The following is a 26143-nucleotide window of genomic DNA, read 5'->3' on the forward strand; positions in this document are numbered from 1 at the left end:
AGCATAGCCCCCTACTTGGTCTCTTTGAATTCCCGTCTATGTGAAATGCCCTCTGTGCCCCCATCTCCCTCCACTGCCAAGACTCCCTTTTCATACACCTCGGTGTGTGAGACTGTGTGTCTCTCTGTGTGTGTGTGTGTGTGTGGGGAGCGTTTTCTTGGGCGCCGGGCGCTCATTTACATGTCTTTGGAGCTGGACAGAAAAGGGCCCGCTTCTCTAAAGCGCCTGCTCCGCCAGCCTCCCTAAGACCACGCTGGGGTCATGTGGTCCTCATGGGAAACTGCAGACCCAGATTTGAGCTGCGGCACGACACGGCTGGCCTCGCCACACACCCCACCAGCCTGTCAGCGCCGCTGCCAAACCGTCACGCCACATACAGTAGGCCATGTTCTGTTTACACTGTTTACCGTTTGCTATTAATGGTTAACAGTTTCACTTGAACATGACTGTAACAGGCACTTGAGGTTTGTCGTTCATGCGGAAATACTGTTTTCATTGTGCTGTATTCTTTGGTGCTAGCGTTTCCCAACCAACGGCTTTACTTGTTTTCACATCAGCACTATAATCTTTGTCAGTTATAAACAGGAGAGATGCTACATTTGTTGTGCTATTGACTTCCCACAGTGGCCAATCAACAACCAAGCCTAGTTTACATCATACAACATTACACAGGATACAACAGCGCTATGCAAATTGGCCGCAACACTATAAAGATTGTGAGGAAATGCAGTTACATATAGACTGCAAAATCTTCCCCTCAGATTAATGGTGCGTATGTCTTGTGTAAGGGGCTTAACCTTTACCTTGGAGCCACTCACTGGAACGGTACAGTAACCAAACAGCCCTACAGCTATAATGAGCACTTTGCGCTGTCAGGTTCTGTGGCCAGCGCCAATTTTTGACTTCCGCAGCTGGGGGTGGCGTTACATAAACGCCCCTGACCCCATCTGGCCCAATCACAGGACGGCTCCCGCTGCTCCTAGCCCGCGGCCCGACAGGTGCGAGGGGCAGGAGGGCTGCGACCCCGTGGGAGAGGACCGGGCAAAAACGGCCGCCGTTGCCCTAATCGCTTGTGACACGACACACAAACACACAGGGCAGCAGGTACCTCAAATCTGAGAGTGAGGAAGCAGGCAGGGTTTGAACCAACGAGGTCAAAGGTGAACACATAAAGTGGGGTTAAGGGTTTGGAGATATGGGGGTGAAACTCCTGCAGGGAGTTGATCTCTGAGCTCAGATTTTTAAGGGTACTGATGTTTGCAGTCAACTCTGTTTAAGTCCAGTTGATAATCAAAATTAACTTCAACTTCAGTCTGTTGCCATGTAGTCTTTTCTTGGCCAAGTTCAGTCTGTTTCCATTTTTCAAGAGTTGTTTTGTTTGTTTTGTTTAAAAGCTAAAAGGTCAGCTGGACTAGACACGAGTTCCTGATTTGTCTGAGACTGTACCAAATAACATAGTAAACAAACTTAACCAAGGCTAGGAAGCTTTTAAAGGTAAATAACTTTTAAAGGACATGACAGACACTGAGAAGATCTGAAGGCAGGATCCTAAATGAGACCTGGTCTGCCATTCTGGCAGCTTCCTACTAAAGGAGCACTTCTTGGCCTCTGATGTCTGCGTACCTTCAGTGGGTGAGCTGGGGCTGGGCTCAGTCGGAGGGGACACGTCGCCCTCGGCAGGGCTCGGGCTGCTCTGGTCCCTGGACGCCCTGCGCTCCTTGGCGGCCTGGATAGACCTCCGCTTCCTGTCCCGATCTCGGTGTGTGGCAACCAGGCTGCGCAGGAAGGTGTCTCTGCAGAGGCACCCGACACACACACACACACAGACAAACATGGAGAGTGAGCAAACTGGAATCATCTGTTTTGTTTTTCTTCCCCTCCACCAAGCTACCACTACCGAGTGCTGACGACATTTGTACCCAAAGGACCCTTCAAAGCAGTGATAAAAGAGCAATTTTTATTTTTATCAACAGTTCTTGGTTTCTTAGAAAAATCATAAAATAAATAAAGAAAAAAAATATAGAATTTGAGGTCACCCTGATGTGATTTGGTCCACTTAACCCCTAAAAGCGGGAGGCTTGAATGCCCTCGGCCACAGATATGCTGCCCACACTTGTGAAGTCAGACTGTGGCTAACGACAGAAGCCAGGCCAAGCCACCACTGCTCCCCAGCACCCCTCTCCTCTTCCCCCACCAAGCCACCCGAACCACAGACGGCCCCCAACGCCCCCGCGTATCGCTTTCAGAAGCGCAGTCATCTCCATCACATGAACACATGCAGGAGTCTAAACATGGCAACAGATAAAATCTCTTTGGCTGATATCTCAAAATAATAATAATAATAATAATCTGAAATGACTATGGTTTCCTATATGACTGATGTTGAGGAGAGATTTGATTTGAAAACTTGATCTAACTCTAAGAATAAAAATAAATATACTACATATTGCATGTCCATATATATTATCATCTGATGTGGTTAAACAATATTGTAGTGCTATATGCGTTAGTAAAACACCACAGCATACCAGATGAGTAGTACTTCATGCCTTAAGTCAATGTCCTTCACACTATTGTTAGGCCACAAAATAACTATTCTGTATGCCAAATTGTCCTGAAATATGAGACATATATAATCTTCTCTAAGTGCTTCATACCTAATGGATGACCCAACCATAGCCGTACTGGAAATCATTGTCTTTAAGTCGTCCCCATGAGTAAACAGCTCAGCTGTTTACATACTTCAACTTCCAACAAAACCAATTCAGAAACCAATCACCAGGCAGGAACACAACACAGCCGTTTTGAAAGCATCATTAGAGGATTAGAATTTTTCCAGTTCATTTTCATTCCCATCCACCAAAGCATGAATTTCACAAATCACACAACCAAGATCAATTAAAACATGAAAGGTCGTTAACTCAGCACCCAGAAAGCATGAGGCTTCAAGCACGGCAACTCTGTGAGCCCATGGCAGCAGACCATGCTGCGAAGGGAGGCGCGTCTCCACAGCCCCGGTCATCACACATACTCACTCATAGTTCATAAGAACCGGACGATCCTTAGATACGTCGCAATCCGCTGAGCTAGGGGAGAGACATGACATTGTGCAAGGCTTGACAGGAGAACAATGAGGAGGTTATGAGATCTGCTTCACACCACACATAAAAATTCTCTCACTTCCTAAATGCCATTTATTTTTTTCTCTCTCGTCGGTATGATAGATCTACGAGGTATCACAGCTGGAATGATCCTACAAATAAACTGATCAACAACAAAAAAGTGAGCACTAAAAGAATATACATTGAAACATTGAAATTGAAATGTAAGACAATGGAGAGAAAATGACAAGAAAAATGAAATGGAGGGAGAGAGGGGGAGAGAGAGAGAGAGAGAGAGAGAGAGAGAGAGAGAGAGAGAAATTATAGCCCAGAAAGCCAGGTCAGAGCAGCAAAAGCATTTCAGACGAACACCTGTTAACATAAAAAATATTTAACTATCTAAGTGACTACCCCCTTAGCTGCAGTAAATTAGCTGCAATCACCCTTCAGAGGGGAAGCAAGAGCATGCCAATTAATTAGGAAATGTACTGCTTGTCGCTATAGGGACTGCTGCCACAATCTCCATCCAGGGGCTTATAATGAGATTTGCCTGTCAAGTGACCTCCATCAACTAACAAGTTTTTAGCCGCTTCCTTCGCCCTGGGACAGCGAGTACCATAATGATATGAAATCATAGCACCTCCAAAAAAGCCACATTCTTTGGCCACGCTGTTAGCTACTCACCAAACACTGTCGGCTTGGTGCAGTCTGTAAAAGGAGAGAGGTTTGGAGGGGAGGAATGTTGGACGCCGAGGCAGAGAGGAAAGAGATTAGGAAGCCGGCCAAACATTATGAAGGAGGAGGAGGAGGAGGAGAGGAGAGAAGGAGAGAGAAGTGAGGGAGACAGGCATGAGACAAACAGTGAGAGGAGACGCTTGACAAGAGAAAAAAAAGAAGTATAAAGTAAAAAGAATGGAGCCATTAAGGAAAAAGAAAACAGGATGGAGAGATCTGAATGAAACGTTTAATCACTTTACCCAAAACTGTCACATCTGTAAAAAAAAAGTTAGACTACTTAGAACGGTAGTCTATTTGGAAATGGCAAGAATGGAAAGAATGAAAGAGAATACCGACAGCTCCTTCTCCATCGACATCATCATCATCATCATCATCTAAACAATCATCATCATCATCATCATCTAAACAATCATCATCATCATCATCATCACAGTCATCATCAGCATCAATTGAAATCGTGACCAATCATGACCAGCCTAATCACTCCTCTTTCTTAAACCTTTTCTCCCTCTAAATGACTGGCAGATTATCATCCCACTTAACAAATAACGTAAATGAACTTAAGAATGCCAACTTCACACGAACGACAACTAACAGCTAAGACAACAAGAAACAAACAAACAAACAAACAAACAAAATGAGCTCAACACAGCATCTCTGGGCTCTGTTGCCATCTACTGTAGCCCCTTGAGCCCCTTTACTCACTTAAAGACGTTCCTGCTCTCCGTCTTAGCCGGCTGCTCTGTGGTCGTCTGGGAATGATTGTCCTGTGGGGCAGTGTCTGTGGGAGACTCACTGTGGACAACGCGGAGGATGACAAAAAAAAAAAAGAGAGAGACACACACACATAGGCACGCACACACACGCATCCAGAGTCGGACACACATGCACGCACGCACGCACACACACACACACACACACAGAGAAAATAAGAGTGAGCGCTCAGCCAAGGCACAGTAGCACAGTCAGCCCAAGCTGCTCAGGCACTGCGTCTCCAAACAACAGTTTCCTGTCAGAGTGGTCCGTGGAGGCTGCGCATTCACACACACACACACTGGGGGGGGGGGGGGGGTGTCTGCTACTCAGAAATCATATGGTGTGTGAGTGCGTTCAAATGTATCTATACAATTTAGCTTAAACTAAAGTAAAGAGAAAACATTGAAATAAAGGTTTGTTTCAACTTTTCACTTTAAATGTAAAACAATCTTGTAAATTTCAAAATGTCAGTAAAATAAATTTGCATGCTAGAATATATTTAATGCTTAATATGGTACCACCACTATTATGCACTTCTTTTCTTCTTTTAGTAGCTTTCAAATGCATCCTGTGGTTATTTTCCACTTGATTCTATGATCCTTCGGTTAGCTAGTTCTTGAAAGTGGCAGCACATAATGTTTCCTAAGCTCTACTGCACTGAAACTTAAATGTTCCTTCTCACTTGTTGCCTTGGATAAAAGTGTCATTTAAATTAATAAATGTACATTTAATTCATGTGGATACCTAAGAAATATATTTTTTTATTTGTTTGGATGAAAGTCATCATTTGGAAGTAATTATGGATGTCTCCATTTAACTTTTAAACTGAGGGGGGGAAAGATTATGTTTTCACTGGTTAGAGAAAATGATAACTGATAACATATTTCTAAATGTTCTCATAATCGTGGTCAAACATGATATGACAACATCTGATGTCATACCATTTTTTTTTTCAAGAAAAATAAACCAAATGTGATCAAAGGATATTTTGCAGTTTAGTGCCTGAAATACAGAGTAAGCCAACATTTGTTTATAACACTGGATGAAGGACAAACCAGTGAATGCTAAACTGACCATAGACAGCTAGCCAGCACCCCCAAGAGAATGGAGTACGAACTGGAAAACCATCTGTGCTGTCGAATGTCTAATATCAGTGGACGACCACAAGGATTAGGGGTTTTGGGGTGAACCAGACCTTTAACAGATGAATAGCACTAGACAATCTGGGACCATAGGACCAATCCTAATGACCAAGAGCACCCATTAATTACTGTCATTTAACTATGGAACACAGAGACACACACACACAGAGGCGCACACACACACGCACACACACACACAGCTTTGAATACCAATGGCACCCAATCCATCAGTGGTTCTTAATTCAGACCCCTCTTCTGATCTGACATCATTACACACACAAAAAAAGATGAACTGGGTGTTTTTCAGCAAAACCACTCAAGTGTGCAGGAGAGAGAGAGAGAGAGAGAGAGAGGAATAGAGAAAGAGAGAGAGAGAACAGTCTGAGAGAGAACACAACACTAATCCCATCCTCTCAAAGACACTCTCTCTCTCTCTCACTCTCTCTCTCTCTCTAATCCCATCCGTGGGTCTCCATAGGCATTTCACTGTAGCATTAAACGCAACATTGTATCAGTGCAGAGTGCAAACACTGTGGATTTAGGTGCCACATTGGATTCATTTGAATAATCTTTGTGTTCCTTGTTTTTATACTCTATGACGAGTAGTAAAAAAGAACATAAGAGTTTGGCTTCGGTGTTTTAAATAGGAAGAGAAATTAATGCTTATCAATAGTGTCCAGCCGAGGTGGACATGGGCAGGTGAGTGAGTGGACCCCCGACTAAGGCCTTGTAAGCTCTTTTGTGGTTAGTCTGGAAAAACTGGTGTTGAGGCAGAAATGAAAGCTGATTAAAGTTGCTGTACAAACCTGTTAGAGGCTGCTGAGGGCTCCTCTGTTATTGACCCAGCCTTGTTAAACAACCTTGACCTTCTAGAAATCCCCATAGATGACATGTACTGACTGACGAAAGATCGCCCCCTGGTGGAAAGGCCAGGAAGAGTGAGAGAGGAGGAAACAATGGTGGTTAAATGGTGAGGGGGGGGGGGGGGGGTGTTAGCTACACTGGAAGACCCAAAAATACCAGCACGCAATTGAAAGTAAACCACCAAACGAAACCCAGCGAGTAGAAATTACAGAGTAGCATGCAACACGCGACAGAGAGAGACAGAGGCAGGGAGAAGGAAGGGAGAAATGAAATTACGAACTGAGACTTTGAGTTGACTTCTTCAAATACTTTCAAGTTGAGAGAATGTGACGTGTTGAGGTTAGTGAAATGGCAGGCAGTGCACACATAAACAAGAGGAGCGGACATCATTTGAGGCGAGGTTGTCATTCAGGGAAACACTGGACACAGGGAAACCTTCCTCGGTGTGGACGTTACTAATCAATGACGTCCATGTTTGTTTTTGAACACAGCAGTCTACTACGGCAGTCAGATAACACACAGCGATGAAAACAGGCGATAAGAAACTCCATCTCTTTGCAAGGTCCGGCTGGTTTGTACGGACCAGACTGAAAACACGACCCAGGACCCTTGCACAATCCAGAGGGCATAAATTCCATGAGGTTTACTAAGTGAACAGCGGTTTCCAGATAAAACATTTGTGTTCCACTTATACATGCTGCTTGTCAACTGAATAAAATGTTTTTCTTTGGCCATGGGCCTATACTTGGAAAGGCATGTAGCAATTTAGGTGCACTTGAAGGCACAGAGCTCAGCCTCACGAAGAGAACACACAAAACCCACCTGACAATCAATCTATCCATCCAATCAGATTAACGTGAACATTAAGAACACGTTCTCTAAAACCATGACTTCAAAGCACCAATTGTAATCCCTATGACCAAAAAGAGTCCTAAAGGAAGCACACGTCATAAAAAAGTTCCAACGACAGTATATGAGGCCAAAGAAAAGATATGGAGACCACAACACTCCCACTGTGATGTCACGATCACAGCCTACTTCACTGGCCTAATTGTACACAGAACCAGACTCTTACAATGCCATCGGTCCTGCCTTGGATTTTAATTCAGGATGTGAACCAGGTGCATAGCAATATCCACTTGGGAGAAAACCGTGCTGAAAGTTTAATACCACTGCAGCAGCACAAGCGTCTGTTAAATGCATGGCCTAGCCTATAAGCCAGTCAATGAATGTGCTGGAATGATTGGGGGGGCTCCACATTTAAGCGTTTTCCAGGATAAATACATGGAGAAATCATCAAGAATGCAAAATCAATCAGCGGACGACAACTTGGAGGGCTCTATATTATGTACAAACATGTTGAGCCGAACCAACAGACCCCTCGCACGCAACATGCAACCAAGGCGATTAAGAACCGCAGGAGCAATAACTTTTAAACAAACTCTGGTCTGATGTTAAAGGGCCGAAGGCCAGGGAAATGTGCTGATGTTCCTGCACTTAAATCATTTTAAACACTCTCCGGCATTCTCAGCACCGGCTTGTGTGTTAGTATGGCTGCTACTACAGCACATTACCGCATATGGGAAAGGCCGGGGTCCGGCATCCGTCAGCGGCCTGTCAGTGGCCATGTGATTTGTCTCTCCCACATGCACAGTCATGCCGCTGCTGCACGCTCACTGGAATTCTGCCTCGCGCTTTTCTCACAGGCGTATATATATATATATATATATATATATATATATATATATATATATATATATATATATATATATATATATATATATATATATGGAGTCGGAGACACACACAGACAGACACACAGATGCACAATGACACACACATCCAGACACAGACATCGACTCGCACACAAGCCAACACACAGGCTGGTACAAACAGACAAATTTCAACACATGGTCTTACACGTGGACTGACTGGCTTGCACAAACATGCTGACTAACAGCTAAACTGACTCACAGCTCTACAGACATACACTCACACATACAGTGTCATACATGTCCGTGTGTCATACATGTAGACTCTCATACTGATGACATCATTCATGTGTAGGGGGGACCAGGGCACTCTCCAGTTTTCCTCATAATGACTGCAAATAATGCATGCTTCATTTGATACAAATGCATGATGATGCAAGTCTTGGGCACATACTGTATCTAATATTCATTGTATTGTCATACTCCATTTCAGAGTGAAATCATTAAGCAATAACTTAAGGGTGCACACTTGCCCCATGAGTGGGTAAGTTGCCACATTAATTTACATTTATTTATTTAGCAGACACTGTTGTCCAAAGTGACTTACATATGTCAACTATGTTACAAGGGATTACATTTAGTAACTTGGGGTTAAGTGCCTTGCTCAAGGGCATAACGGTGGAAGCCAGGCATTGAACCCACAGCTTTCAGGCAACTGCACACTAGCCCCACTACACTACCATCGCGCATTCAATTATTGAGCAAATCATTTTTAGATTTACAACTGAACTGAACTTAAGTGAACATAAAAGTGGCCAATGATTTCTACAGAAAACTAGATGTACCGCAGAGCGGTACAAAATATGACCGCCGCCCAGTCCAGCACATTTTTTCCACAAAAAATAAATCACGCTGAAAGGCCTATATGATTCTAACTGTCTCACTAAATTGCATTATCCACACTCAATTCTCACTGGTATCTGCTAGACAACAAGTACCAAAACATAATTAGTTCATAGATTTCACATGTAAAATTAATTTTATACAACCCCACCCCCATCTTGCCTGTTCATAATTCTGAGAAATTCTTGAATTGTGTGCATGTGTGCGTGTACACGTTTATGTTTATGTGTGTGGGTGTGTGCGTGTGTGTGAGTGTGCGTGTGTGTGCGTGCTTGTGTGTTTGCCTGCGTGTGTGTGTTTGTGCATGTGCATGCATGCGTACATATGTCTACTGTGTTAGTATGCGTCATACGTATGATTACTGTGAATATATGTGTGTGCGTGTGTATCTGTTTATGCACATGTGTGCACATGGAATGGGTTAACATGACCCCTGTAGCCAAACATACGGAAAAAATTGGTCATCCTAGGCCCTACGGTTCTCAAGATATTCACAGAAAACTGTGTCTGCCCTACCCTCCTTTCGGGGGGTCCAGTACAGCGGGGGGGCTACAGATCAAAACGAAAAACGATGGTTCCATGCTATCCATGTGGGGTTACATGCCCACCAAGTTTCGTGTACCCCAGTCTTTCAGTGTCCCGGGAATCCTTGTTGGTGTACGGTCACTAAATGTACACATAAATTATTTTATTGTAAGGCCCCCCATGAGCGAAAGTTCACAAAACTTGGCATACATTCGGAGGGTGTCAATGATCCTACACTTTCAATTTCGTGCAGTTTTGACCATGTCAGCCAGAGATATTGTGATGAAAACACCAAATGTTTTGCTTTTTAATTTTTAACTAGGTGGCGCTATACATGAAATAAGTGGTAATGGGATGGGTTGACATGCCCCCTTAAGACCAACACACAGTCCAGCGGGGGGGCTACAGATCAAAACGAAAAACGATGGTTCCATGCTATCCATGTGGGGTTACATGCCCACCAAGTTTCGTGTACCCCGGTCTTTCAGTGTCCCGGGAATCCTTGACGGAAATTTGGACATGCGAAAAAGGAAAAAAAATAAAATAAAAATCTGACTAAACCTATATGTGATAATAATAATAACTATATGTCATAATAAGATAAATCATGTCCGTAATGATGGAAAACTAAATCTAAGACCTATGGTCTGTCAGCATTATTCAAAGTCATAATTCTGACATAAATGGCCTTTCCTGATGTAGTATGCATGCAGTATGGGCCATTTGCTGCATCATGTACATTGAAAACAAATCTCCTTTGGCTGCTTGAAAATAGCTCCACACCGCCAAGGCAGAACACACTTGTTCTCAGCTGTTACATGTTTGATGTGATGTACATATATACAGTCAGTTTACTGCACATTAATTAAGCCTGGTCCTAGACTAAACATTTTTTCACTTAAGATTTTCTTTTAGTCTTGGACAAGGCTTAATCCATGTACAGGAAACTAGCCCACAATATTTATTGTTGTGTATGTCGACACCTTTTTATTTTCCAAACTCACGCCTCAACACTTTCTTCCCTCTGTACACTTGGGAGGGATTTTCAAATGCAAAGGATTTTGAGTAGTGAACACAACACGTGACAATGTGCCCAAAACCGTCTAATTACAGTAGCTACTTAGAGCTAAATATCAGGGCTGGTTCAGTCTAAGACAGTCTAAGACTGAACCAGCATTCATCACATGAAATGTGGTATGCACAGTTTTCCTTTCAAAGAGGGAAAATTGTTCAAATGTTCAAGTTCAATTTTGATTTACCTTGACGAGGGAAACAAGATGTTGACTAAGAGGATTGAGTTTCAGTTTTTCAGATTGTGCCTCTAGATCTGGAGACATCACCAGTTCCCTCCTCTTCTCATAACAGACCAACTCACATGCACACACACAAACTAATACGGTCTCACATACACTGCAGTTCAGTGCACAAACACACAAAGAAAGACGGCAACTAACTAAGTCACAAAGTACACACATATACACACAAATATAGAAACACAACCAGACATAACCCTCGAGACTAACAGCACTGGCTAAATAACGGTCATCCATCACCAGAGTAATCTGCAGAGGCGGGGAGGGGATTTTATCTGAGCACTGGACCCTGTAGAGAGGCAGGCTGGGAGGGAGAGAAGCAGGAGGCTGGAAAGGAGTACTGATGGCTCTACCAGCGTGCACACAAAGCACACATGTGCCGCTAACACTGCGACAATGCAGAGACTCCAGCCTAGAGGATGGAGATTTAGCTGACTGCTCAGAGAGTTACACACAGGACAGGCATTCAGAGAGGTGGAAGCACAGAGCATGCACTGCCACTCAGTGGATGCAAAGGAGAAGTTCATGTTGTGAGAGAAAGGCATTTTTAAATGATGCTTAGTGGGCATGACTTTGTGCATGATCTTAGCATTGCTGTGTAATGGATTTGGGTATTAGTGGTCCAAGCAAGCTTCTGAAGCTTCGGAAACTCATGGCAACACGTGGGGGGTTAAGCAGATTTGACACACAAGCACACATACTGTGAAGGCCAGATTCACTCTGGAACCTATGCAAGCATGCACGTATACATCCAGATACACACACACACACACACACACGTGCGGTCAGACGCACACTTACGGAGGAGTGGGAGAGGCCAGCTGCTCCTGCTCCTGTTGGGGGGGTGCAGTACCGTTAGCGGCCACCGGGGGCGGCACAGGGGAGGATCTCTGGGAGCTGTTGTTGGACGTGGGGGTGGACGGGGGCTGGGGGCTGAAGGGCTCGGAGAGCTGGGGGGAGGTGGCGCGGCTCGGGGTGGAAGAGGAGGACGGGGTGGAGGAGGAGGTGGAGGTGGGGGAGACTGGGGGCGCCGGGGAGGAGGTGCGAGGCGCGTCCTGGAGGTGGGCCGAGGACCTGCGGCTCCTCCTGCCCTCCTGCTCGGTGGCCGAGCCCTTGCGGCGCTCCTTGCGGACGTGCGAGGAGGCATCCTCCGCATCTCCGTCCTCGTATTTCAGGGCATTCTGGGACACACACACACACACACACACAAGCAAATGTTAGAAAAAATACACCTGTCTGCCATTTCATCACATTATCTACAGGAAAACATACACCATCTCGGACACAGTGCGTGTGCATTGTTTTTAGTAAGTAAGTAAAGTAATTAAATTTCATTTATAAAGCACATTTAAACACAGCATAAACTGACCAAAGTGCTGTACAGTGGATAACTAAAGATAAAGACTAAGACAAATAATACAATAATTTATTACATAAATAATAAAATAAAATAAAAATAAAATATTTTTTTACATTGAGTGGGGAATCTGCTCTGCACCGAACAGAGAAAAACAAAAAGTTTTGGAGTTGCTACACCATTAAAACCTCACATTATTCATTACATTACTGCATCGCCTCCACTCTGTCTACAGGCTTCATTCTCATCCCTCATGGAAAACATCTGCTTGGCTAGCGGATGATGCGGGGGGATTGGTGGTTAGGTTTTTGAGGGGGGGTTGGGGTGGGTGCTATACCTCGTATATAGTGAACTGCAGCTTGAGGTCTGGTTCGGTCCCCTTGGTATTCATGTGCTTGTGCATGATCTTCTCCATCCCCTGCTGCTCAAGACAGTCTGTGACGTCATAGAAGGAATCCTGGTCTGGCAGGGCGGAAACAGTCTGTGCAGGAGCCAACGCGTTAGTTCTCCAGTCCATTTACAGTGTACACACACACACACACACACACACACACACACACACACACAGACACAGACACAGACACAGACACAGACACCACCACCACGCTCTCAATGATATATTCAGATCTACTTTCAAAATGTCACATAGCAATGTTAAAAAGCAGCTATTTCTTCAAAAGACATCTGTAATGGTACACATCAGTCCAAACAGTGCATCTGGCAGAAGGGCCTGTTAATCTCCGAGCTATACTTTCATGGAGTCGCTAACAGTTTATTATGACCTGGATTAAAGTCTAGTCACAGGGTCAGGGGTTGTCTTGGTTTACATCTGGGTGCCAATACCTTGTTTATGAGAGACATGGTGTACACAAGGAGTTCTGAGTCTGAGCCATTCTTCTCCTCCAGAATCTCCACCAGATACGTCCATGGCTTCACCCCTGTAAATATTTAGAGTTTATGTTAACAGTTTATGTTTATAGTTATTATCGAATGCTTTCATCCAAAGCAAGATCAAATAAAAAGCATAGCAAATGGGGGAATTCATCTGCAATATATTTTATACAGTTAAAAATGTATAGCATCACTGAGACGTGCCTCAAGTAGAATGTAGGGACTGACTGGATTTACCAGCCAGAGAAACAGAGAGGTCCAGAGTCAGTGCTGTTAGGTGTTGTGAGGTAACGTTATAGGGGAAGTACCTCTTTTGGCATCCACAGTGTTGACAGCCTGAATGAACAGCGGGCTGTTAGCCTCTGTGTACTCAACAAACACGATAAGCAGCTTCAAAGCGGTTTTCACCACCAGCCGAGACTGGGAACAAGAAGAACAGATAATAAGCATATGACAGAGAGAGAGGAGAAGAGGTGGAGATAAGTCAGCATATGACCGAGAGAGAGAAAGAAAGAAAGAAAGAAAGAAAGAAAGAAAGAAAGAAAGAAAGAAGGAAAGAAGGAAAGAAGGAGAGAGAGAGGGGGGGGGGGGGTCAAAAAGAACTGGTAAGTAAATGAAAATAAAAAATCATGAGGTAACATGAATTGAGAACAATGAAAAATGGACAAAAAAAAGGAGAAGACAAAAACTGCATTCTTCCAACACTAGATGGCAATAGTGACCCTGACCCTGAATAGTGACCATTATGAATGGCATCAAGTATGGGTCCAGACAGGTTCGACAGCACAGAGAAAGTGTGTCTCACAAGTGAGGGTGGAGAACACCTTTCCCACTGATCTATTAGTGAATGACATCCGTCGACCATTTGAAATCTTCCCCTTTTGCATGTTTCACTTCTGCTTTACATTCTACTCAACGGGCTTTTCAAGTTCAAGTTTCATCCACAACATCTTTACTTGCTAGGGTGGTTAATATTCTGTATAGAGAAATGCATACTCACACTTGGACTACAATACGTACACTTGGCACTTCATGTTCTGTCCATGGACAGTAACAAAGAAGCATGATAACTGAAAACTGCTGTCAGCAAATTGATCAGATTTAACAGCGGGTTAGGTTCCATTTCAACATGAATGTGGGCTCTTAAGTGCCCCTCAGTGCCTTGTGTGTCTGACTGAACCCCTACCAAAGCTGACATTCATTTGTGAATGAGGGAGAGCATATTAAATCAACACAAATACTTGCAGATGTTCCTTAATTCACATATAGTAGTTGCTAGATATTTGACATAGATTATGCATTTTAAGCTGTCAAGTAATTGACATGTTAATAACTGACTGAGTCTATGCTCAAAACATCATTTTTTTAGTGCAAAGACTTTTGTTTACAAACACAGACACTGTTGCTAGAGGAAAGTGACATCACTTTAGTCCTGTACTTTCATTACAGGATGCGACACATTATTATAGATAACATTGCAACTCTGAGCTATTTTTTTTTATTACATTCATTATCTAATTTACACCACTATTTCTTCATGAAATCAGGAAATTTAAAACAAATTTAGTCTGCAACTGCTGGCAAAGATGAGTCTAATTCAACGCTCATAAGCAACACACAAATACTGTGCTGCTGACAGTTTGAAGACATGCTGGAAATGAAGAAGAAAACTGCTGCCTGAAAATGAAGCTCAATAGAAAATCCCCAAATGGTCAAATGGCCACTTACAGTAGGTGATGCCATATGATTTCTGCCCATAATTCAATTGCTAAGGAGAGCATTGACAGATGTGAAAATTAGGGAGGAAATGGTCACACTGGACTGAGTGAATCCCTCACCAGGCTGCCACTGAGGGTGTAGAGCCATTGCACGGTCTCGTTGTGGTGGATGATTCCGTTCATCCCGTCCACAAACAGCATGATCTGGCTGAGGGCTGTAGAGGCGAACACAGGCAATAATTGGGATCACACGTCTCCACAGCACTCAAAACAGCAGATCTGGGATCATTCCTCACTTGTGTTTCCCTGTATGCATATACTATCGCATACTATCAGATTAGCCCCTGTGAAGTTTACACTGCAGTCACAGTGAACGTACACAATTACCAACAGCTTCCTGAGAGCTCTTGGCCTCCCTGGATTTCTAGCATAATGTTCAAGCAACTGAGTTACAGGGATATCTTCACTTGCCATCTGTACTGCAAGAGAAAGAAATACATTTCTTTGGCTTCCCTTGCCACTGGCTGATAAATCAGAGATCCACATAGCACTCTCCTGAGCACCTATCCCCCTACAGCAGTGCATTCAGTGGCTATTACACAGCAGGCGCGGAACTAGACAGCTTCCTGCTGATCACCCTGCTGATTCAGCTGATGCACAGAAAGGGTTTTCTTCTGCCCCTTAGGTTGTAGATAGGCCCAGGGGTCTTACCTCGGAGAATGTAGTTCTGGTAGTTCTGATCAGCCTCTGCCCCTACTTTGATGAAGCAGGTGAGCCCATCGGAATTAACAAACTCTGGCACCAGGTCTTTGTCATCCTAGATCAAACCAAACCAAAACATGTTGGATCAAGTAACAGTAGTTGTGGCAACTGTTTGTGTTTATACTGTGTTTGAATGTCAACAACACTGCCATTATCACGTCAGTAACTTTTTATGCTGGTGTGGGTTTGTCTGTGCCATAGATATATCTATGGGTCTGACTGCATGTCCAGAATAGTTAGTATACATCCGCTTCCTACACCATCCGGGGGGAAAGCCTCCCCCATCCCATAAAGTGAAGAATAGCCCCATTATAAAGCAGCCATTCTTGGACAAAACTCAATGAATTCAGCACCAGTAATTTTGCTCTGAATGCACTTTAAGAGAGAGTAAAACAGCAGGTCTGGATGCGGCCGTACTATATTTAGTGGCACGATCATGCATTCAGCGTTTTTCCCCACTGAGGTCTAAACTTATCACGGCTTCATCTCCTAAATGATTACGGTTAAAGACTTCGGCACGACTGGTATGCATTTCCTCCCGCTGCTGGACATCTGAACCCTCTTGTTCTAAGCTGGGGTTTAACCCTTAAAGGAGTACCGTCACACCGGTGTGATGGGAATGTTGGGAAATTAACATTCTATAGAATATCTGGGTTCATTGAATTCAACATAGAATTTTAGAACCTTCAATTGTTGCGGAACTTAGAACGTTCAAAAACCTACACCTTTAAGGGTTTAAGGGAGCCCTCTGTCTCTGGCCATGTCAGGGGCACAGCAGGATGGGTGATTTGCAGTGCTGATGTGATGCAACGTTACTGTATGAAACACGAATGGCGGCTTTACCTGGAACAGCTGCTTTAAGGAGAACAGGGAGCGCCGGAGCTCAGGCCCGTGGGAGTTGTACAGCTTCTCTGGAAGAGACACACACAGACACACACACACACACACACACACACACACACACACACACAGACACACAGACAGACAGCCACAAACCTGTTATTCATGGTGGACTATGCCGTTAGAGCTGTGAAATGTATTTACTTGTTTTTCCCCCATTCCAATTGTTTCAATAACTTCCAACTGCTTAAGTTAATTCCCAAGGCCATCGTGTAAATCCAGAGATATTTCAAATATCATTCTAGACCAAATGAAAGAGACCTACGCAGAGAGAAAGACTCTTTTATTGAGAAAGCTTAATTTATTGCATGCATGTATCCAAACTGAGTTTAAAAATGAACTTCAGCAATTTGAGCAAATTTGCCACGTAATGAAATTCCATCTGTGCCGGCAGCTCCAGAGGAAAAAACGAAGACAGCAGCTCATTGAAACTATCGTCATAAAGATTAGGCTGTGGCTATGGTTTCACACCACGTGCCCGAGAGTGTTCACTGCCTGTCATTAGTTAAGACAGGCCATCCAGCACAAGCTGCACACAGCCAACCACTTTTTCACCTACTGTGACGAGTTAGAAACCTGAGACAGAGCTTCTGAAAACCAGTGAGATTATTTGCATTAGACACACATATTTAAACAGTAAATCAAAACTGTGGCTTTTGGGATTTAGGCTTCTGAAACCATGACCGGACCAGCTAATACTTTGAAATTATTGTGGTATTTGCTTTTAAGGCAAGACAATATTGGGCTACTGAGTTTGCTGTAACCAAACATCTCCGTGCAGTGAGTGACCGCTATTTGGACAACCTTCCTGTTACTTAGAAACAAGAGTTGGAAACTCGAAACAATAGGAATGATGGCCATTTTGAAAGAAAATCACTTCCTGTTTATTCCTTAAAGAGGTCAGTGCTCTCCTTTGTGTTGTTGTTGCAACAATGTCCTGTTATGTTTGCAAGTACATGACACATCAGGATTACCAGCGAAGATCAGGCCAAAGATTGGGAGAGATTTCACAATCTGGTTCAGTTCAGGAAATGCCGATTAATTAAATATTAAAACGTCCCCTTTTAAATTTCTATTCCCCATCCCTAATGTGCTCTACTGTGTTGTGTAATGAAACAACAGCATGTGTAACCTGAGGACTCAAATTGTGGGGTGAGCTCAAAGTTGAAAGTTAATCATCGACACATCTGAATGGACGGAAAAAGAATCCACGTATCGCAGACTAAAGAATCTGTGGAGGAAGGAAAGGACAGAAGCAGGGAGAGAAAGACAAAGAGGGAGAGAGACGGAGATAGAGACAAAGAGAGAGAGGGGGGGGGGGGTGAGAGAGAGACAAAGAGAGAGAGAGAGAGAGACAGAGAGAAAGGGGGGTGAGAGAGAGAGAGAGAGAAGGGAGTGGAAGAGAGTTGACAGAGTTCCTGTCTGGGAATTCATATTACAACACCAGTGCCAAAAAGGAGAAGAGTTCCCAATTCCACATGGGAGCATATGGTGTGTGTCTAGGCCCCACAGACACTTGTGTCGGTTTGTGTGTGTCCACTCCACCTATTTTAGGCGCTTGTGAAAACAAACACAAGTCCTTATGTGGAGCCTGCGGTGAATTCCTGATCGTTTTCGCGATGCTTGCCCACAAGTGCGCTTACCTATGTGTGTGTATGTATATTTGTGTGTGTGTCTATGTGTGCATGTGCATCTATGTGTGTGTGTACGTCTGTGTGTGCGCATGTGTCTATGTGCATGTGTATGTGTGTGTGCGCATGTGTCTGTGTGCATGTGTGTGTGTGTGTGTGTGTGTGTGTGTGTGTGTGTGTGTCAGATATCCTGTGGTACAGGCCAGAAAGACAGACTGGAATCAAGTCCACGCTCCCACACCAACTGCAGACTCTGACACAGAGAGATTCACTCCCGTAAACACAGCCTGGGCCCTGATGACTCTGCCTGCTGCTGCTGCTACTGCTGCTGTGGCAGGCTACAGACAGTGGAACGCGTAGCTAGCTTTGCGTTTAATGTGGCATAAAACAAGAGGCAGCCAAAACTCCCTGAATGTCCTTCAGCGTTACACTGGAGGCCAAAAAAATACTGCATGTAAAATAATTTAGGACAATTTTCAGGGAACACATGCTGGGAATGTACTGCATGAGGGAAGCTGGCAGCCCTCACAGCAAGGCACTGGGCAGAGGAGAATCCCACCATGCACTGGTAGTCAAGCAAATTTCCAGTGGATACGCTATAAATCCTTGGTAGAACACATTCCATTGTGAATCTTCATGAACAGACAGTACATCAATGGGGAGTATGACAAGGGGAAGGACTGAGGAGAAGTCGCCTTTTTTCTATGGCAACCTGTGGGTTCCATTATTGCTTTGACAACGGGCAGACTGTCTCCATGATGGGCATGGACATGGAGTTCTGTCTCTGCAGCGTTTCTCTGTTCCCCATGTGTGTGCGTTTTCCCTTCACCCCCTCCAACCCAGTGGACGCGGCCGGAGCCCGCTCAGCCACACTGAGAGGAAGGAAGGAGGACAGGCAAGTCCAGTGCCCCACACCACCACCACAGCATGCTTAACCCTGATAACTCCTACAGCGTCATCCCACAAAAGAGCACAGCAAATTTGCAGAACAGACAGAAAGACTTACAGTATCAGACAAGAAAGCACAACACACACACACACACACACACACCCAGACAAATACACACAAACACACATACAAACTGTAATAAACCACAAAAGCCTGAGTGCTTATCAAAATTCCAGTATGTTTCAGCTAAATAAATACACAGACTAAAATGGCGGACATTTTAGATCTCCCGAAAATGCCACCAGGGTCTCTATGGAATTCATGCTTACAGGAAACTGCTCCAATTCCTTTCCCCCCCCCCCCCCCCCCCCGAGTCTCCCAAATCAGCTCATTATATTAATTATGCCAGAAGTCAGTCTTTCCTCAGCCTGTGTGGTCATGAGACACATTCATTCCCACAAACACAGTGTTCCCAAGTCAGGAGTCTTATAAATATGACTCGCGGACATGGGGCCCAACGAACCCAACTGCTCCCAGTGCCCCTATCTGATCTCTGTGCTCCCCTTCCATGCTCTCCATTCTTTTATGACTCCTGCCATCACACAGAGTCTCTTGTGCCCAATAATACCCCTCAGAGTCGAGCTGAGTTACATCAGAGATACACAGATAGCCGTGGACAACACGGCCCTTTTCAGAGACGTCTCTGGGAACGATTGATGACACGACGGCTGAAGCACGATGAGAGAGGTCGCTGCAGTCAACAAGGCACAAATGTTTACAATCCGCCCACATACATACACACAAATGCGCGCGCTCACAGATACACGCACACAGACACACACACGCACACACCCACACACCCAAAAACAGTACCCAATCACCAGGCTGTTTGTAAGGACAACCAAATGGTGCACTGGGAATGGTTCCGAGAAGTGCTGTGTGCACTTTCATAAGAAAGAGAAAAACACTCAACCCTGTCTTTAAGTGGTGCACACAGTTATGTCCCTCTTCCTGATATAAAAGAGAAAAAGGCTGGGCTGGAGAACACTGCAAGGCATTATTATGGCCATATCGAATTCAGACTGACTGGGGCTGACCCATAGACTGTATTAAATAGGCTGACCACATTCCTTTGTGTAATAAAAGATGCGTAATCCTGCAGGTGAATGGTGTCCCATTTTGATGACAAAGCGGAAGTACTTGGAAACTAGCGCATTCGGGAGGTATTTTTATGATCGATACCAGGATATGATATGAAACTCCCTAAGGAGAAAGTCCCATCATGACATCATTGATTATATCAGCTCCTGCCAATGGGTTAATCCTCCAGATATGTGCCAGTGTTTATAAAAATCACATTCCTCTAATGTCCCTATAAAATGACAGTGATTACCGGTATGTGTGTGAGAGTGAGTGTGTGCGTGCGTCACATGTGTGTAAGGAGAAGGAGGAGGCGGTCAGTGTGGTCAGTAATGAGACATCAGCACATTCTTGTACCACTTGAGTCAGACAGGATGAGATTATCAGAATGAGACGTTCCTTCTGCCTAGGGCTGGGCGATATATCGAAATAAAAGATTTATCGATATATTTTAAAATGCGATATGGAATTAGACCATATCGCATATATCGATATAGTTCAAATTTGCACCGTGATCCTTGCTCCACGCAAGCCGCTGACCAGAGCTCTCTGCACTGCTCCCCTCTCTGCACTGCTGTGAAACTGTACGCTACTTTTCTCATATAAAATATATTTATTTCAGAAAAAGATTGGCCTATTTTATTTAAGATATTTTTTATTTTTATTTAAATGTGCACCTTACGGAGCTTTGATTTCAAAAAAGGCACTCCAGTTTTATGTTTACATTTTATTGTTATTTGAGTAGTGAGTTTTCAATAAAACTACTCATATTTGACTGAACATTTCATTTTACAGCTCTAACTTTGCGGAAAAAAATATCGGGATATATATTGTCTATCGATATTCGACCTAAATATATCGGGATATGACTTTTGGCCCATATCGCCCAGCCCTACTTCTCCCTTCTTCACTCCACCATCTCCGCCCCCCCCGCTGCGCCAGGTCACAGGATCCAGAGCGAGAGGGCTGGACAATGCTGCCGGACCTGTAAATCAAGCTCATCCCAGACAGCTCCCCAATACAATGCCACACACCACCACAGATGGAGAGCAGAGAGAAAACAACATTCATTGACTAATGAATACAGAACTGGACAGAAAAGAAAGATTTCAGGTCAGTGACTTGCAATGCACTCGGAGGGCCATTATAAAAATCAATCAATTAAATGGCACAATGACTGGAATCTCAAAGTGCCTGGGGGGCTAACTCTGAAACCACAGCCAAGGCAGCATGTTCCTCTCAGACAGCTGCAGACTCAGAGTCTATCATGTCTACATCACTTTGGCCAAAGTACACCAACACAAGTTAATGGTCATATCCATATCGTCGACTTCACCAGTGAAAACACCAGTTGTACTAAAGTGCTTGATCCAATCGATATCATACACTGAACTGGACACTAGACAGTTTAACTCCCAAATTTTTCTACCCTTGAATATATTGGTAGCTTGTATGAGCAGCATACAAGTATCAGTATTTTGATGTGCCTCTTACTGAGATTGAGAGTACAAAAGATAAAATACTACAGGATTACAGACAGGATATTGCATTTTGTGCAACCCCAACTGAGAGCTATAGTGCATTAGGAACATATAATCCAGCTCCCTCAGCATCTCCCTTGTGCGTGAGGAGGAGCTGTGAGTCAGGGAGGCCGGCATTGATTGACAGCCCCTTTTGTGTGAAAAATCAGTTTCTGTGTTTTTGGCTTCTTCCTCCCTGGTGGCAGGCCTAGTCGGTTACGGGTCCACATCAACATTCCTCTCAGTGTGAAACCCTGGAGCCATCCTTTTTAGTCTCCTTGGCTTCCTCAGCTTCCTTGTCAAACGCAGCACCTCCAAAAGAGGGTTTCCTCAATGAAGCGAACCAAAATAAACACGCGCCGTTTGTCTGGACAAAGGGTGCAAAAGTCGGCTCTGACCATTAAAGCATGCAGGGACAATTCCCCATGGAGAATTTTACTGGCCAAACTGATCAGCCAGCCCCCCTAAAGGTCATGTAAAGACGCAAGTTAAAAGATACACTAAGCAGGAGTTAGGGTCAAAGGTCAGAAATCACATGTGTGACCTGTCAAATGCCCCAGGTGGTCCGCTTTCAAGGTCAGACCAGAGACCTACTAAAACATCTACAAACACCCATATATGGACACATGTAAAAGCTCACAACAGAGACCTGCATCATTAGAGAGAGAACACATTCTTGAGAAAGAGGCACAGAGCCCCAAAATCTCAGCAGCCCAGACCAAAGCTCAGCAACCGTGAAGGAGCAAGAGCAGTGGATATTAACATGTGAACACAAGTCTTTTCTTTCCTCTGGGGGGAAAAAAAAAAAACAACCTCCACCGCAAAAACAGACACAAGATTCAACCAGGCCGGTTCCACTGCTCAAAGGTGCTTTTATGAAAATCCTCCGCTGATACAGGAGATACGAGCTGCCAAGCGGGCAGGGATTGTGCCCGTGGGCGATGTGTCCGTGCCCGCTGCTGGGCATCTGGCAGTGCTTAGCTTGAGCGTTTGGTGGAGGCTGTGCAGATTGGCATCAGCGGCAGACAGGCCTCTGAGACTAATAGTCCCACACACACACTCAGATGCACACTCAGGATCTCAGAACACAGAGAGACAGCAGAGCAGCATACAATACCACCACACGACTGGCTTCTCAAGAGCTTTCAAACTCAAGCCAGGTGTGTGTTTAACAGGCACAAGCACACGTGCATTGTGCGCGCTCGCACACGCAAGCATGTACCATTTCATGGCATTTGAGACTTTTTGAGTGTTGCTGAAGCATACAGTGGGGAGCAGGGTGGTGAGGAGAATGTCTGTTTTTGCACTCGTACACCTCCTGGCCTCTGAGCCAATGAGTACTACACTGGAGAACTATGCTGTCAGCAGAGCCAGCACTTTAATTTGAGATAAGCACTTGGGCCTTGGTTATTATTTCAGACCAGCTCAATAACTACACACACGGGGCAGGGAGTCTGGCAGAAGGAGAGAGGGAGGGAGGGAGGGAGAGAGAGAGAGAGAGAGAGAGAGAGAGAGAGAGAGAGAGAGAGAGAGAGAGAGAGAGAGAAAGAGAGAGAGAGAGAAAAGCAAACAGCGCGCAGGTCACACCTGACTGTCAATAAGCCAAGAGGCTAATGTGGTGTCAAGGCTTTTGGCAACTACCTCCCAAGCAACCTCCCAGTGTGGTCCCACTGCAAAACGATGCAGATCAGTGAACGTGTGCTCAAACTTGAACTTATGTAAGAGCTACTTTTGAGGAGAGGAAAACATTCTCTATACCTGTAGAAAATTCATGAGGAAAATTAGATACATACATTACAGGTATTTATGAGAACATCTATTAGGATTCTTTAAAGAAATTGCATTCGTTCATAATTTGCCAATTTCTATTACACATTAATTAATTAATTAATGACAAATTAATTAATGATCATTCCGTAGCACAAATGTAAACAAGGTTTTAGCCCTAGAAGGCTTTAACAGTGTTTCCGAGGGTCAACAGCCTCTCATCAGTACTGCACTAAGGACAACCTTCCATTCCTGAGTCAAGCAGTCAAAAGCGTTCAAGGCCACAGCAACAATCCTAAACGCCTGCCATATCTGTGTGGCCACTTCCACGAGGCTAAGGGGTGGAGGGCAGGGGACAACCAGGGTGGGATGACTCATGCTGTGAGGAGCGGAACCTCCCGAGTGTGTTTGTTGACGCATGTCACCGAGGGCAACGGCAGCAGCTGACACATCAGCAGGGCGCTGGGGCAGCAAGTGAGTGGCGGCTAAGAGCAGGCAGGTGCCACCACAGCCCGGTGGAGCAGCGTCTATCACCGAGACGCCAAATGTTTCGGCACTGACCACGCGTCTTTAGATAGCATTTGCCGAGGGGCTGTGGAACTTGGCCCACGTCCACACACAGAGTTACACGCGGAGGCCAGCACCAGAGACATAACAGTTTAAAGACCTGTGGGAGGGGAGGGGAGAGGGGGGGTAAGGGCTAATCCCAAAAGCCAACAATAACATGCCAAAGCATGGGCAACCTTGGGGGAACACGAGGGAAATAGATGCCTGGGACACGGCACTGGCATCATGGAAAGATGTATTAAAGACTAAGCCGCCCTGGCAGGACGAGGGTCTCTGCAATGCCCATAAGAGGCAAACAACATATGATGAGAGTGAGTCATTGAACAGAGAAGGCAGAGGAGTCAGTGCCCTCCAATGTGTCTCCAGAGATCATCTTCCCCTCTCTGGAGAGAAGAGGTATGAGAAGACGTTTATGCAGAGGATACACATGAAAAACATCAGAGAGAGAGAGAGAGAGAGAGAGAGAGAGAGAGAGAGAGAGAGAGACAAAGAGAACACCAAAAGTCAGTGTTTGCATACAGGCACTGCGTGTACCCCTTCTCAGAGCTCCACGACGGGAAGTACAAATTATAAATATCCGCCAATAGGAAGCGTCGGGTTCTGCTAACCACCCCTGTCCCCAAGGACCAGTGGCTGCCAACGGCCGCCCTCAGGACAGAGGAGGGCGGTATGACCCAGAGATCTGGCCCCAGAGTGGGCAGCCTCACAGGGCCCTGCTGCTGCTGCGGAGGCTTTTCAACCTGGTTGCTTTTAGCACGGACCGTCCAAGCGCTCGCACTGCTCAGGCCACGAAGGGGGGAAAAGAACGAAACAGCAATTCAATTGCAATTCGATTTCCATGTTTTTGTGGAGCTGAACAGTGAGGGTGTACAAGTCAGCCAGAAAACACACTACAGCTGACGCCAGTGGAAGGATTTCTGGGTGTAAACATGGGAAGGGGAGAGAGAAGACAGAGGAATAGGGAGAATGACAGCAGGGTAAAGTTTATGGATGGGGGTAGCACTGGAGTGAAAGGTATGCATGTTGGCTGTACCTTGGCACCATCTGATACAGCTGTAGGTGAGAAAAAACAAGGCCAATGTGCAATGTTCACAATCACAGCGACACAGCTTACTTTGACCTGGAAGGCTGCATTTAAATGGAGCAAGGGAAGAAAACTGTCTGATTTATGACCTTTTTTCTTGCACAGCTAAGCTAATATGCTAGCATGAGCATGAAACCAGAGGGGGGGGGGAAACAGAAGACTTTGCCCTGGCAAGAAGACCCAGATAGGGGCTAAGCATTTCCTATTGGTGTGTATACATGACAATGCATCATTTTAATGGTGTGTCTACAGGGAAAACATTCAGCACTGCTATTGTCACAGGCATTACAAATATTTAGACAAATAAATATTTGGACTGGGTGCTTATAAGACTGAAAAGAGAAAGGTAAAATAACGATATCTACATCAAATATATATGAGTCATTACTAGAGTCCGATAAGAAAGCAACAGAATTCCATTCATTCAATATGACAGGAATCATCCAGCTCCACAGAACACAAAAGAACCGATAACTTTACTTCAAAACCAGATTACCCCAACCACACTCACACACACACACAAATACGCACGCACACACTCACAAGCACACAAACACACACATATAACAGACTAGCACTTAGGGCAGTATAAGCAGTTTGTATAATAATTACACTATCCTCTATAACAGTGCCATTAAGCCATTAAATATTTTTTTTCTCTTGACTGTTTCACAGCTGTGAGTTTTTTTACTGGAAGGCACCGAGATGATGTGGCAGCTACTACTTGCGAGTGGAAGGGGGAGACAAGTCCAAACAGCTCACTGACTCCTGGCACCATGGCCAACTCATTGCCAGGTCCCAAGCGGTTCTGCACCACAAAAGGGGGAAAACACCAAGAAAAAAAAAAAGGAGAAACAGGCTCA

The 26143-nt window shown here is 44.7% G+C and overlaps 1 protein-coding gene across 1 annotated transcript in view; it reads right to left on the reverse strand.

Annotated features, from left to right (window-relative positions):
* The window catches only part of fhod1 (formin homology 2 domain containing 1), a 44786-nt gene that overhangs the window by 10816 nt on the left and 7827 nt on the right, over positions 1-26143 (reverse strand). The window contains 12 exon segments of the mRNA XM_042061248.1: positions 1624-1793; positions 3036-3086; positions 3786-3809; positions 4545-4634; positions 6544-6654; positions 11856-12235; positions 12749-12892; positions 13255-13349; positions 13611-13722; positions 15141-15235; positions 15732-15837; positions 16626-16693. Of these exon segments, the coding sequence (XP_041917182.1) occupies positions 1624-1793; positions 3036-3086; positions 3786-3809; positions 4545-4634; positions 6544-6654; positions 11856-12235; positions 12749-12892; positions 13255-13349; positions 13611-13722; positions 15141-15235; positions 15732-15837; positions 16626-16693 (1446 nt within the window).

This window comes from Alosa sapidissima, chromosome 14 (genome assembly GCF_018492685.1).
Source record: "Alosa sapidissima isolate fAloSap1 chromosome 14, fAloSap1.pri, whole genome shotgun sequence".
Taxonomy (NCBI): Eukaryota; Metazoa; Chordata; class Actinopteri; order Clupeiformes; family Clupeidae; genus Alosa; species Alosa sapidissima.